We start from the raw sequence: 15,960 nt of genomic DNA, 5'->3' as shown, positions 1-15,960 counted from the left end.
GACTGATCTTACACAAAATATATATAGAATTAAAATAACGAGAAAACAGTAAGAAAAACCGGCCCACTCCCTCCTCCCAGTCACAGATGTTTTTGTGTATAAGAAAACAGTAGATTAAAACTACTGTTCAATTATATAAAACACAAGAAGAAATGGAAAAGAGACAGGTACTCCTTGTATGTTAACTATAGCTGGTAAATATGCTATTAGGCTTTGCATCTGTTCTAGCCTTCTGTCTTCATACTTCAGTGGCCTTCTGCTGTATCACTATAGTCAAGCCAATAAAACATCTATAGAATCCAAAAAAGGAAATACACGTTCTGTCAAAGAAGAGTCACTGGTTGGTGCTCAGTGTACTGCACAGTATGGACAATGCTTTTTTTGCCTCTGTCTTCACTAACAAGGTCTGCACTTAGGACGGAAGAACCCAATGCACAGTTACAGACTAGGGACCGAATGGCTAGGCAGCAGTTCTGCAGAAAAGGACCTAGGGGTGACAGTGGACGAGAAGCTGGATATGAGTCAGCAGTGTGCCCTTGTTGCCAAGAAGGCCAATGGTATTTTGGGCTGTATAAGTAGGGGCATAGCGAGCAGATCGAGGGACGTGATCATCCCCCTCTATTCGACATTGGTGAGGCCTCATCTGGAGTACTGTGTCCAGTTTTGGGCCCCACACTACAAGAAGGATGTGGATGAATTGGAGAGAGTCCAGCGAAGGGCAACAAAAATGATTAGGGGTCTGGAACACATGACTTATGAGGAGAGGCTGAGGGAACTGGGATTGTTTAGTCTGCAGAAGAGAAGAATGAGGGGGGATTTGATAGCTGCTTTCAACTACCTGAGAGGTGGTTCCAGAGAGGATGGTTCTAGACTATTCTCAGTGGTAGAAGAGGACAGGACAAGGAGTAATGGTCTCAAGTTGCAGTGGGGGAGGTTTAGGTTGGATATTAGAAAAAACTTTTTCACTAGGAGGGTGGTGAAACACTGGAATGCGTTACCTAGGGAGGTGGTAGAATCTCCTTCCTTAGAAGTTTTTAAGGTCAGGCTTGACAAAGCCCAGGCTGGGATGATTTAATTGGGGATTGGTCCTGCTTTGAGCAGGGGGTTGGACTAAATGACCTCCTGAGGTCCCTTCCAACCCTGATATTCTATGATTCTATGACATCTTTTAGTGTTATAAAAGGCCTTCCATACGATCCCCTTTGTCCTTGTTCTTCCTATGCAGGGGTTCTATTGTGCAGCCCTTAGGCTGCTGAACTCCCATTCGTGATAATAGTCTCATGGAAGTTGATTTCATTTATTGAATGAATTTTCAGAAGCTTCTAAGTGACTTGGACATTTTTGAAAATCCCACCCATCGTGCATAGGATTGAAGCCAATGGGACTGCCTGCATGAGGGAGAGCTGCAGTCAGGCTCTATAGCCACTAATGGCATGCTGCCCATGCTGGAAGTATTCCTTTGCCAGTGAGTGTTTGTTCATTTTAACAGCAGCAAATGGGCAGTGAGATGGAGCGCCTCTCCTTACAGCTGGTGAAGGTAGTGCTGCCTTTACTGTCATAGAAAACTTTGATTCACCCTTAGCTGAGAAAAAGAAAATGTCACTGTGGAACTGTAAACACCACTGGCTCCTGGGAGCCTTGTTCCTCCACATCTGAGACTGATGTCTAATGTCAATTTCAGACACCACAGTAGTAAGGTCTAGATATGAATCCAATGATACTTGCAATCCTTCCTAATAATTTCCTCTACAATCTTTTGGGTATCTTATAAGTGTTGACCCACTCATACTTCATGCGAGTGCTAATTGCCTGTGGAGACCCAGTTTTCGAACCACCACTATCTTCCTTATTATACCATGTTGCTTGTCTGCGCATATCTACAGAACAAGACAGTGAATGAAACTTAAAATCCTTCCTATTCTACAGGAGATTTTCTTCTCTGAAGACTGAAATCTAATGAATAGCAGTGAGTTTTTGGAAAGGCAGGAAAAGATTTAATGTTCCAGGAGTGTGTAATTTGTATATAATAATGGCTTATATATATACTGACAATGTTTATGATTATATGATAATCCATAGTTTGGAGCTATAATTTTTGCATGAACATGCACATTAAGATTTTTATGAAAATGCTGATGCATTTTCAAGTCACTAGAAAATGTATTATAGAAAGTATTCTAGCATTGTTTGGGAAATGACTAGATGACCTTATTTTCATTTCAAATTTTCATTTTTCTACAAAAAGTAGTTATTTTTCATAAAAAATAAGCTAACATTCAAGTGTACAGGTATGTCTCTCTTTAGTAATTCTGGAAAGAATGATGTAGCTGAAGTTTAAACATTAGTGTCTTGAACTAATGTTTGAATATTTCAACTCTAATCCATTGCTTCCATCTGAAACTAGCCTTCCATAAGGCTAGTTGTTTGGATAAGTGTTGGAAGAACTGGGCCTTGTATTTTTTTTTAAATGGAAATCAAAATATCTAGTCTACTTTTATGGACTAATATGCTGCAATTTTTCATTTTAGACCAAAAAGGCAAAAAGTAATATGAAATTCCACTTTTTTTCCCCTCGCATTTGCGCTTTTACATGATAAGTTTAAAAACTTGCTAGTGGGTACTTTATAATAAGTGAATTGAAGATAAAAGAAAGGCAGTAAAAATCATATGTGTAATATGTTGCCTGCTTAGCTCATCACATAGTCGTATTTCTGCTCTGTCTGAAATATTAGCAAAGACCACTGCTGTGCACATTTTGGTAATGTGTGCTGAGCTCTGCATGATTGAGCTAACAGAAATATAGTTGAAAGTATCTGATAGCTTTATAAGCTGTATTTTATTTCTGCAGGCCTTATTTAAAAATAGGTGACCTTGACCTAAAAATCATTGACTAAATAACTAAAAAGGGCCTCATTTATCCCTGGTCCAAGTCCCTTGACTTCAGGGTAAATTTGTTCTTTGTGCCTCCCCAACTTATAAGCACCTGAGTTTTAGGAAGTTATTGGTGCATGGGATCCTCCCATACTCTCGCTAAATTGCTCCTGGAAATTCCATTAGATTTTATTTTTGTCCCTCCTTTGTGGGATTCTTTAATATCTAACTCCCCCCATCTCTTAACTTTCAGTTTTCTCTTGATGTCATTGTGACCCATTATTTTGGCTATGAGTAGTTTCCTCCAAGACCAGTATCGTTTCACTGATCTCCTGGAAGACGGTCCTCAAAAGCAACATGATCAGTGCTCTTTCTGCCTTCCCCCAAATCTGTGTTTAGTGCAATATACCAATCATTATATTCTCCTCCCCATGCATGTCTAGCTTCATCTGTGTTAACGCTATTCACGCATAAGTTACACAGTTATCAAGTACTTGCAACTACATTTGTTACCCTTAAACATGTTGTGCTCAGCACAAATTGCTGTGTCAAAATGTGCACAGCTAGTAGCCTTTCCTCCTATTCCACATATAGTAGAAATATTCCATTTCTGTGTGCCAGGCAGGCAAACATATGAATTTGGTTTTTATTTCTCATTTTAATTCATAATGCCAATCCATGGCCTGACTAGCAGCAACTACCCTTAAAAGCTGTGTTGTCACCATTTTCCCACCTCTGCCACTGATCTGTTCTGTCGCCTTGAGCAAATCACTTCACTTCTGTGGCTTAGTTTCCCCATATCTAAAAAGGAGATAATGATACTCACCCTCCATTGTAAATCGCTTGGTGATCTGTGGATGAAAAGCACTATACAACAAAGAAATCTTATTTTTTGTTGTTTGCAGCTGCTAATGATTTCTGGGCTGACACCCTTCTGCACTGAAGCCTTTATACATCTGAGGACTTCACTGCATGAAAGCAGGAAATGTCAGGGATGCCTACTGACTATTTGCTGATGGGAAAGGCTAAGATGCCATGTGGCTCTTCCTCCCCTTACCCCAGTCAGAGATGTTGCGGGAGCCTACTGACTCCTTTTGTGGGAGAACTTGAGGAGCCATCCCTATTCCATTTGCTGACTTCTCATGCTTTTGCCCACTTAAGAGTCCAGTGTTGTGGTTAATGGTTCATATTTTGTCCTTTTCTTAAGGTCATGGATATATATGAACTTGGGGCTTTGGTCCATCATTAAGCAAATGAAAATGAACTGTACTCATTCTGATTGCTATAACTCCTAGTGGCAGGAGTTCAGCATAGAGTCCATAAAATTATTACGCACCCAACGCCATGACATAAGTTAAAAACAAACATCAACTAGTAGTGTTCACAGTCAGCAATAATAGCAGCCTGTCACTAGATTTCAAAATCTGTTAAACCTTGGCAAAGGCGAAGCAAATGATTGGAGGAAAAGATGAGCCATACATCATACCCTGAAATCTAATGAGATAAATTAGACATTCAGAGGGAGCAAATTTCACTGTTTAGGATGCCACCAAAAATGCTGCTCCTCCAGTTCAAGACTTTGAATCTAGAGACTAGCACAAAGAGGAGCATCTCAGTTATTTTGATGAGGTATGGAGGGAGGAAGCTAAGTCCCTATTGATATAGGCCTTTAAAAATTGTATCCACCACCTTCCCTTGCACCTGAAAGCAGAAGAGAAGCCCACAGCAGAAGTATAGTTTACTGTTATACCAGCCTGAAATAGCTGAAACTTCTGAGTGTTCTTCAAGGGAAGCCCCAAGTAAAATGCGTTATATAAAACCCTATAATTATTTACACTAATAGATAACCTTGTTAGCAGTCTAAGGGCTTGTTTACACTGTCTTTGTGTTAGGTAATACATGTTCCCAGTATAGACAATACCCTAAGACAAGAGGCCAAGGGTTGAATGGGCTGTTGACAATGAACCACAGAGGTGGTTCTTCTGGACCACAACTGAGGCACGCTGGTGAAGTAGAGTGGGGAGCTTGCATTCCAGCCGCTCATTCTGTATCTCTTATGGGGATGAGTCTTCAGGACTGAAACTGGAATGATTTGTATTTGCTAAACACACTTTAAAAAATACACCCCAAATATATTTATAGGATTTGACTTGTGCTGATATATTGTACCTTCAAGAACATTTAATCTTTACTTGATCCCTCCACCCCCCACCCATCAGGATTTCAGAATTTGGCAGTTTCTAAAACAGAAGTTATGTCTGATTAGCAATAAAACATTCAGTGCTGAAATCTTGATTGTCAGGCCCATGTTATGGGACAATGGTAAATACCTCTCTTTACAAAGTAAGCACAGAACAGAAAGATTTTCAGCTTTTGTGCATAATATACCAATCTATTTTGTTTTTTTCCCTCCAGAATAAATCAGCATGCATCTGTAGAGTGAAGCTATCTTTCCAGAAAAAAAGTTATTTAAATAAGCAGTTGCGCTGCACACCACATGCACAGTGTAGGAAAAGAAGATTTTCTATTCTCAATCTGCACAGCAAGAAGGTACTGGAAGAAACAGTAGAAAGCAGCAATGAAATAAAAGATTGTTATCTAGTGAATTATCTTCTCATCTTCACACAATCCAGCTCAAGCAGCACCTGCGGGTTTGTCAGCCTCTTCCATTCACAAGTTGAGATATTCATTTGCTGGCCTGGAGTAATGCAACATAGTATTTGTACACTGCATAGCCTTTGAGGTATTAACATGACAACCAGCAGCCACACGTGTCCAGTACCAACCGTGAATGGACATATGAATCACTATCCAGCAGCTCCATATCCATTACTTTTTCCTCCAGTCATCGGTGGACTTTCACTTCCTTCCCTTCATGGACTCCAGGGTAACCCACCAACAAGTGGATGCAGCACCCCATCACCTGCAAGTAAGTGCCCCGTTATTGATTCTTATGGCTCTTATTTACTACAGTAGAACCTCAGAGTTACGAACATCTCAGGAATGGAGGTTGTTCGTAACTCTGAAATGTTTATAACTCTGAACAAAACGTTATGGTTGTTCTTTCAAAAATTTACAACTGAACATTGACTTAATACAGCTTTGAAACTTTACTATGCAGAAGAAAAATGCTGCTTTCCCTTTATTTTTTTTAGCGGTTTACTTTACAGTACTGTACCGTATTTGCTTTTTTTTTGTTTCTGCTGCTCCCTGATTGTGTACTTCCAGTTCCAAATGAGGTATGTGGTTGACTGTTCATTTCATAACTCCGATGTTCATAACTCTTAGGCTTTACTGTAATTTCCTTTATTAAAGAATGAACACGTTGATTATTGTAAGGTTAATTACAGCTGTTCATTTGCCACTAGCCTCCCTTTCTTTAAAAACAAATTTATTTTGAAATATGATTTTTATTTTTCTCTTCCTTTTAAAAAAAAATAAACATGCAATAGTATGAAATATCACTGATGATTTTCATAGCTGGGATAAAACCTGCTAGATGACATTAGGAAATCTTACATTGTTGTTCGTTAGTAGCTGTGGCGATACCCTATAATACCACCATAGGTCAGACCATAGATGTGTTTTTAACAAATCACACAGAAAAATAATTTCATCTCTCATTAGCAAATAGCTATTGCTTATGTTAGTACATAATTAATAGTGCTTTTTTGTTTTGCTTCCCTGTTGCATGCCATACTAAGGTTCTGATTCTGTAGCTGCACACAGAATCCCCACTAGAATCAGTAGGTATTTTGTGGCTGCACTGTTAGGACCTGCGTATGCATCTGAAACTCATATGCAGTAATATGGTGCTCTGTTGTCTGGTATATCCTCTTTAAAATGCTGGAGTTCAATATTACTAAGTGTACTAGCCAAAGTGATTTGTTTTCAGTGCTTTTTAATGAACACTGCCATGTTTCTTGCTAGGACTTACTTTCAAATGCACTGAAAGGAAGGGCCATGGGTCCAAATGATATTCCCAGTTACACTAGTGTAAACCCAGTGTAACATCATTTAAGGAAAGTGAGTTACTCCATATTTTCAGTGGTGTAACAGTGCAGAGTTAGGCCCTACATGAGGAAAAGCAGTGCATGCTCGGTGGGATATTGGGGGAGTATTCTTTTTCATTTCACAGCTCACGTTTATTGTACAAATGTTTGTTAAAGGATCTTGCTGTGAATGCTCCATATTAAGAAGTCTCTTGACTAAACAGAAAGCTACAAAGGGCTTGCAAAGTATTGATATTACCTACTAAAATATGTGCTGGGGTGAAAAAACATACAAAGTTTTGAGTTCCAGACAAGGAAGGGGAACAAAAAAGAAGAAAACCATAGAGACGAAGAAGGAAAGCAACATTTTAACATGATACTGAGGGAATGAAGAAATTCAAATGCTTGTTAGTGTCGCTTGCATGTGAAGCCCCTCCTTTATCCACTTACACATGAACTCCTGGCCTCACTGAAATAAATGAGAGTTTTGCTATTAACTTCAAGAGGGGTGTGATTTCCCCATGCATGTAGACTTAGGTGAGACAACATGCAGGCATATTAAGTGTTTTCAGGGTCAGGCTCTTAGTTTCTTCTGTTTTATTGCACTACGTGATTTGTTTTATAAGACGTAAAGAAGAAACAGCTACAAGTTAGAAAACATTTTAAGCATTTGATTTCCCAGTCCCTTTAGAAGTGATCAGAATACTGAACTGAGTTTTTGCTCTGATTTTGTAAGAAAGTTCTTTTGTCACATGGACCAGATAGATGATTAGTCCACAGCACCTTTTTAAAGACATATATTGGTAAATATCCAAGATATATAGGACTGTATATGCACAATTGTTCTTCACAACAATCATGTTCTTATTATATTAAGATTGTATTAAAAGCAAATCAGTAGGAGATGTGACTGCTCATCACTTCTAAAAATCAAGCCAATTGTCTATTGTAGGCACTTAAAACAAATGGCCACTTTTGAAAATTTGTGAATGTCTCTCTTAAGTCTCCACTGTCATGGTCCGATCCTCCAGTTTTCAGTATTTTCAAAGGTGCTTGCCTTAAGTCAGACACTTTTATTCATATTTACATATGTAAGTAAAATTAGCTTGATTCTTTAGGGGTGCGGAGTACCAACAGTTCCCATTGACTTCACTGACCATAAAAATCTGGTCACTTCAGAACCTAGCACTAGGTACCTGTGTCTGAAAATTATGGTCTCTTGAGGGGTCATTTATGAGGGGTCAATTATGGTCATTGAGGGGGCTCAATGGGACAAAAATTTCTTGCAGGAAGAGATCCCTGCAAGGCAGCTGGCACTTTTGATTGATATTTCTCACTTATTTTGTTTTCCTATCTTATAGAAGTGGCAGCCTCTTTTGAATTTAGGCCTTTAGAGTTCTGGTAAGTTATTTATAAATCATTCAGGAGCCCTGAGACAGGAACCTAGTGCATTGACTTTATATCTCAAGAGGCCTGGATTCAGATTCTTGAAAGTTGTCAGAGTGGCCTATTCTAACTAATTTTTCCATGTCACAAAACTACCACACAGTTTAGTACAGTTTAGCATGGTCAGCAGTCTTTCTATTAAAATGAGAGCCAGAACTGGACACTGGGGGAATACAGTTCTGTAGTGAGAAGCTATATGAGTGAGAAGAAACTTGCCCAGTATCTGCCTGAAGCCCTGCACTATATGTGACTGTATCCTCTGTGCTATTTATCTTTCAACTGCATGAGTTCAATATTCACAGGAAGTAATATTTTAGATAATAGGAACACTGTCAGGAATAAAGACCTCTGGTCCCTTTAGTTTTTTTAAAATAATGTAATTTATCAGCTTTTGTTCAGAGGTATCAAGGTTGGTACAGTTTATGCTGAAAGACTTCATATTATTTTACTGTATTATTTTTTGTTCTGTCTTGACTTCAGACTTTTTCCATTATACCAAGTACCTGTAAATTCAGCCATCTTGTATCTACAGTTGGAACTGACATGTCATAGAAATAAGAGGCCTCATCATCAGCCCCTTCTCCTATTAAAGAGACAAAAGGCTTTTAGACAGATTAATTTTATGGGCATAAGTGGCCTACAGTAAGAGAACAGTGTTATAGTGAATTAATTTCACTGATGTTGATAATGGTGTTGACTCGTTCACCTCTGACTTGACTTCTGTTTTTAGACTGAGATACATAGTGCAAAATCCTTAATAATTATAAGGTTGGTCACAATGCTAAAAAGGTCAGTAACAAAAGAAAAAATATTACCTTTACACATAGGTGAACTGTATATTAACATTGAATGAATAAAAGAGAGAGTGTGGTTAAGAAGATAATTACTTTTATAAGCATGATTGATTCACCTAGTGCTGTACTAACTCTGGGCAGCACAAAGGAGAGATTTTCAGTAGTCCCATTTGGGAGTACTCATTGTGCACGCACATGCAATAGCATTCATAATGACGAATCACAAACCTTCTCCACTTCAAAAAAATTAACTGAGATAGTTACAGGATGGTTGGTTTAGTAATGGTATTTCGTGCTTCAGTGGGTCATTTCGTTCTCAGTTCCTGTGGCTATGAATCCATGAAAAAATGTGCACTGATAGTGCTCTGGACAAGGAAGTTCTTCTTGGAACCTAAGCAGGAACAAAGACAACATGGAAGAAAATGGAGCTCAGAGCCACTTTAATATCTTTTAAGTCAGAGTCATGCACCAGCAACTGTTGGACTAGTTCTTCTTCAAGTGATGTCCCTATGGGTGCTCAACTTGTTGGTGCGGCAATGTCCCCTGTGCCTGGGACTAGAAATTTTCATTAGCAGTGTCTGTTGGACCACACGTGCACCTTCCCCCCCTTGTGCTGTCCGCCGGACGTATATATAGTGCTGTACAGTCCGACTGCCCCCAGTTCCTTCTTTACCCCCTTTGGTCTGGAATGGAATCCACAGCAGAGTAGTTAGTATTTTCTTCTTTTTCTTCTCCTTTCCTCTTCTATAAAAATAATATTTTTTTTAAATTTTCTCTTTCCCTTTACAGTTCTTTCATAGCTTGAGTTTCTGTTTGCCCCAACTTCCTGCCCTTCCCAATTGGGAAGCTTTTTCCTCTACTCTTATGCCCAGATCCCCTGGGTTTAAGAGGTTCATTTCTTGCGGAGCCACCTTCCTGGTAAGGGATGGCCACATGCAGTGTATCTGCTCTCTGGGAGAGGGACATGTCCCACAAAAGTGTTCCCACTGTCTCGGCCTCACACCCATGGCCAGAAAGGACTGGGACATTAGACTGAAACTTCTTACGAAGAAGTCGCTTTGACTGGCATCAGGAGCAGGCCCAGACTCTTCCCCAGAGAGACCCTCATGCCAGGAGCAGTGGAGTCATTCCAAAAGCGGAGAGACCCGCCCCTGCCCCCCTCTTCCATCTGAAGCCCCATCCCTGGCCAAACCAAAAGCAGGAGCTGCGGATCCTCCACCTGCCCGGGGATGGGGGGCAAAGAGCAGGCCCCAGCCCATGTCTCTACCCTGTGGGCCCCCTTCCCAGACAGGAGAGTCTGTGGCTTCCCATAGCTGCCTGCACAGCTCTTACCCCAACCCGACTCTAGTTGGGGGCACCGGGCGGGGCAGCCTGGCCATGGAAAGAGCTGTGTCAGTAGCTGTGGGGAGCCACAGACCCTCCACCTGCCCTGAGCGGGGGGCTGCAGGGCTGGGCCAGGGGCCAAGACTGCTCTCGCTCCCCCTCCCCCACCCCCAGGTACGTGGAGGAGGGTCCGTGGCATGGTGCCCCACAGCTGTCTGGGTTCCCTGGTCAGGCTCCATCTGCCAGCCTGGCTGGTGAGGGCAGGGCTTTGAGGGGTGGGGAAGAAATAAGGAAGGGGGCATGGCAAAAAATGGATGAGCCAGACCCCTGACCTCCCCCATTCCAGCACCCCATCTCATGCTCTGCCAGGTCATCTGCCAGTCCTTATTTTCCCTGTCTCCCTTGCTCGTTCGGATGACAAGAAATGGGCTTCCTCCTCACACTCTGAGGCACAGCCCACCAGAATGCCATCCCCAGCGATGTCGATTACTACAGCCTCATCTGACGGGATACACAGCTCCAGGGCTCATCCGAGCACCTCCAGTACTGGTTCAAAGAAAGGGTCAAAAGACTCTAACCGAGCAGACCTACATCCCTTGGCACCATTTACAGCTCTGGGGACCAAGCCGGGCCACCTTCAGGAGCTATGGCACGGATGCCATTTCTGGCACCGATGAAACCATCAACGTTGATTAAGACCTTGTGTGGCAAATTGCCGGTACGATTATGGTGGGTCCTGCGCTTCCTCTTTGGGGGGGGGTTCCTGCCCCTGAACTAGCGTATCTACTGTCCCACTAGTAACCCAGAGAAGGGTAGTGGAGAGGGAGGGACCCGGGCCCGCCCTCTACTCCGGGTCCCAGCCCAGGGGCCCTAGGGATAGTGATAAACCACTTGAATTAGTGCTTCCTTCCCCTGGGCTACTTCGGTCTCCTGCTCTTCAGCTTGTGGGGCTTCCTGCCCTCTCTCTCTCTCTCTCTGCACAAGCCGGGTGTCTCTTTACCTAGGGTCTTGGTCTTCTAGCCAGCCAGGGCACTTCTCCAAACTCTCCTCTACTTCAACTCCTCCAAATTACACTCTGCTCCAACTCCTTTCCTTGGCAGATTGAAGCAGGGGTTTTTTATCAGGGGGCTAGCTTCAGGTGCTATAATTGGCTTCAGGTGCTTTTAATTAAGCTATAGAACCCTTTCTTCCCTCTGCAGGGAATAAGGATTCTCCTCATCCTGGGACTTACATATCTCTCCTGTATCACTCTCCTGCTGCCTTCTGGCCATGCTGTATCACACTTGGCACCAGCAAAATTGTCAGCACCGACCTAGTCTCAGAGACCCTGTCTTCGGTGCCATGTCTTCCATCAACACTGATGAGGTTTTTCCTCCCTCCACGTGACTTCAGATACCCGACAGATCTGCTGGTCTCTGACACTACTGAGTCTCTTCTTCTGTGATGTGACCTCTCCCTGCCACTTCCACTTTTTTCTCCAGACTCATTCTGTCTCTCCACCAAGAATGGTACCTCTCTTCCCTACTGATGATGATGATGAGGAAGACGAGGGCTCTATTTTTCCCTCGACTATGGGGCAATTCATACTTGCCCATCCTCACTATATGAAGTCTCCTGCTGGTCCTCAAGCCTGGCAGGGACCACTATGGATGTAGCCATATGTGCCACTCCCACCAAACTGGCTGTATTGGGAACCCTTATATAGGGAGCATTGATGGATACCTACACTTCTCCCTTCTCTGTCAGTTTCTCGCCCTCAGGAGGTCAAACCACTGCTGGCATTAACTGAACAGGAGGAGGAAGAGTCTCCACCAACTTTACATTTTTCATCCTCCTCACCTGATGATGCCCTAACCCTCCACATCTGCCGACAACTTCAGACACTTTCAGGAGTTATTCTGCTGGGTTACAGAATCTTTAGAGCTCCTGTTGGAGGAGGCTAAAGACCAACAGCATAAACTGCTGGATATATTACATACAATCTCTTCTGCCAAGATCGCTTTGCCAATTAATGAGGCTCTTCTTGACCCCACGAAGGTGCTGTGGCAGTCCCCGGCGTCTATCCCTCCAACCAGTAAACATGCCAACAGAAAATATTCTGTTCCGGAGAAAGATGAGGATTCTTATTTTTGCACCCTACTCCAAATTCTCTAGTGGTCAGTGCAGTGCAAAAGAGAGACAGTCAGTTCCAATCCTATTCTAATAAACGAGACAGAGAATGGAAACATCTGGACCTATTTGGATGCAAGGCATATTCATCAGCCACACTCCAATTTAGGATTTCAAACTATGACAAAGTATAACTACGTAAAAAGAACAGGAGTACTTATGACACCTTAGAGACTAACAAATTTATTTGAGCATAAGCTTTCATGGGCTGCATAGAATGGAACATATAGTAAGAAGATATATATACCTATCCTTGCAACAAAGTGGGATGCCAACTCTGTCCACATATTTATTCAAGTGACACCATCATAGGACCTAATCACATTAGCCACGCCATCAGGGGCTCATTCACCTGCACATCTACCAATGTGATATATGCCATCATGTGCCAGCAATGCCCCTCTGCTTTGTACCTTGGCCAAACCGGACAGTCTCTATGCAAAAGAATAAATGGACACAAATCTGACTTCAGGCATCATAACATTCAAAAACCGGTAGGAGAACACTTCAACCTCTCTGGCCACTCAGTAACAGACTTATAGGTGGCAATTTTGCAACAGAAAAACTTCAAAAACAGACTCCAGTGAGAAACTGCTGAGCTTGAATTAATATGCAAACTAGATACCATTAACTTGGGTTTGAATAGAGACTGGGAGTGGCTGGGTCATTACACATATTGAATCTCTTTCCCCATGTTAAGTATCCTCACACTTTCTTGTCAACTGTCTAAATGGGCCATATTGATTATCACTAGAAAAGGTTTTTTTTCTCCTGCTGATAATAGCTCATCTTAATTAATTAGCCTCTTACTCCACCTTTTCATGTTCTCTGTATGTATATATATATATCTTCTTACTATATGTTCCATTCTATGCATCTGATGAAGTGAGCTGTAGCCCACAAAAGTTTATGCTCCAATAAATGTGTTCGTTTCTAAGGTGCCACAAGTACTCCTGTTCTTTTTGCGGATACAGACTAACACGGCTGCTACTCTGAAACCTATAACTACATAAACTACTCCAAATTGGAGGAACTTTTTCATGATCTACCGGAGACCAAGAAGGAGCAATTCCAAGCCTTCATATTGGAAGGGCACCTCCTAGCCTGTACAGCCCTACAAGCCTCACTAGACTCCACAGTCACTGCTGTTTGATTCTTTGGGACTGCTGTGGTCAAGAGGCATGCATTGGGACTGCTGTAGTCAAGAGGCATGCATTGTGGCTCCACTCTTGGGTTTTCCTAAGGACGTACAAAGCACAGTAGAGGACTTACTGTTTGAAGGCCGGAAACTTTTCTTGGAGGTCATGGATAATTCTCTGCACTCCCTTAAAGATTCCCAAGCACACTGAGTTTGCTCAGGATATACATGCCGGCACCAAAGAGATGCTTGGGGAAGTACCAACTCCCCTTACGATTCAGTACACTCCTCAATGGCACTATGACATCCAGCACCAATGACTAAGGCCTCCTAATAAATGTAGACAGTCCACTCCTCAGGGGTCTACCTCTCACATATCCCCACCAAAGCAACAGTTTTGATGGTGCGGTTGAGGCCCCGAGAAGCACGCTCCTTTTCCAGGCATGCCCACTATCTTCAACATTCCATCTGTTTGACAACTGACTGGCTCCATTCCTATTATTGTGGGAGTCTCATCACCTTGGACAAGTAGGTCCTAGAGATAATCAGGGAAGGCTACTCCATCCCCTTCCTATCTATCCTTCCACTCCCTCCTCCCCATCCCTTTTCAGGGACCCCTCTCATGATTCCATTCTATGGGGAGGAAATAAAACATCTTCTGCAATTGGGAGCCATAGAACAAGTCCCTGCCCTCCACAGGGGACAGGGCTTCTACTCCCACTATTTTCTGATTCAGAAAAACTCCTGTGGATGGTGTCCCATCACGGACCTTTACAACCTAAACAAATTTGTCAAACTGCAACGCTTCAAGGTGGTTATCCTCTCCACTATTATCCCAGCAATGGAACAGAGGGACTGGTTCTCAGCCCTCGACCTCCAAGATGCATACTTTCATATTTTCACACACCCTGCAGACAGATGATTCCTCCGATTTCTTGGGGGCACAGACTATTGCCAGTACAAAGTACTGCCCTTTGGACTATCTGCAGTGCCTCTGGTGTTCTCCAAGGTCTTCATGGTAGTCATTGCCTATCTGAGAAAACAAGGAATCCTCATTTTTCCATACTTGGATGAGTGTCTTCTCAAGGCCCCATCCAAATATGATGTTGCCTGTTCCTGTTGCGGTCTGAATTAGAACTCAATATAAAAATAGAAACATATTTTGAAAAATGTATCAGAAAATGACATAAAAGCCAAAGAGATCAGTTGTTGCCAATACATATTTGTACCAGAGTTGAAAGGGCAAATTCTCTCTTAATATAATATTGAGTGAACTGGCAACATAAATAGCAATGTCTTCACAATGCAGTCTGAATACAAATACCACTAAAGTATGTTATGAAGTAGTTGTGCACCTTTTGGGATTTTTAGTAGAGATTTAAATACTTCCACACAGACAGAAATGGCCTGGATTAATTCTAAATGAGGGCTAGATGCACAAACAAATGAAGCCCACTTTTTTTTTAAAAATTCCCTAACTTGGGACAGTCTGCTTTCTCCTGAGATGGCCTCTAATCCTCCTAATGAAGCAGCCTACAGAGCAGTTAGCTATTAACAATCATACGATGATACACTTGTTATTCTCCCTATGACTCACTGCTCCAATCTGATCCACAAGCCCTTGACCATAAGACTTGGATCCCAAGGATCTTGCCTTTATTTGTCCCAGGAACATATAGGGAGGAATTGGGAGATGTGAACGTATCATTATAAAGGACTTTGACTGAAAGTCAATAAGGTGAGTAACTGATCCACTTATTAGATAATCATAACCATTTTACATGGAGAGTCTGTGGGGTGGCAAGAATAGAGTTAAGGTAATTTAACTGCAGATTTCCATAATTTCCAGTGTTTGCAGTTTTAAAAGTGTAATCTTAAAATAGAATGTCCCATCTATTCTGTTCTGTATAGGTCTTTTGGACTTGTGTAGATGTCTGGAAAATAAAACCATTCAAGAACGTGGGAGAGGCAGGGAACAGAATCCACTCTGACCATGCTATGTGAACCCTTATTACTGTATTTAGTAGCTAGATACTGTGGTTTTGAAATAGCCTTTTTGAGATACTCAAGCGAGGCAGATTGTTGTTTTAAAACATTATGTTCTATTAGGATTGTTTTCTCTTACATTATTGCTGGCTATTTAGAACCTGGACTCCATCTCAAAGGTGGTTGTTGGTGTGTGGTTTTTTTTTTTTTCTGGGAATAGATATGGACTGACTGACATCAT

The 15,960-nt window shown here is 41.9% G+C and overlaps 1 protein-coding gene across 1 annotated transcript in view; it reads left to right on the top strand.

The window, feature by feature from the left end:
- The window catches only part of RARB (retinoic acid receptor beta), a 516,441-nt gene that overhangs the window by 206,025 nt on the left and 294,456 nt on the right, over positions 1–15,960 (top strand). Inside the window, exon 4 of the mRNA XM_084618116.1 lies at positions 5,287–5,800. Within this exon, the coding sequence (XP_084474242.1) occupies positions 5,623–5,800 (178 nt within the window). The 5' untranslated portion in view covers positions 5,287–5,622. The remainder of the gene's footprint in view (positions 1–5,286; positions 5,801–15,960) is intronic.

Source organism: Lepidochelys olivacea, assembly GCF_965140295.1.
Source record: "Lepidochelys olivacea isolate rLepOli2 genome assembly, chromosome: 2".
NCBI classification, from domain to species: domain Eukaryota; kingdom Metazoa; phylum Chordata; order Testudines; family Cheloniidae; genus Lepidochelys; species Lepidochelys olivacea.
The sequence above is the reverse complement of the archived record's forward strand: the minus strand, read 5'-3'. Positions and strand labels throughout refer to the sequence as shown.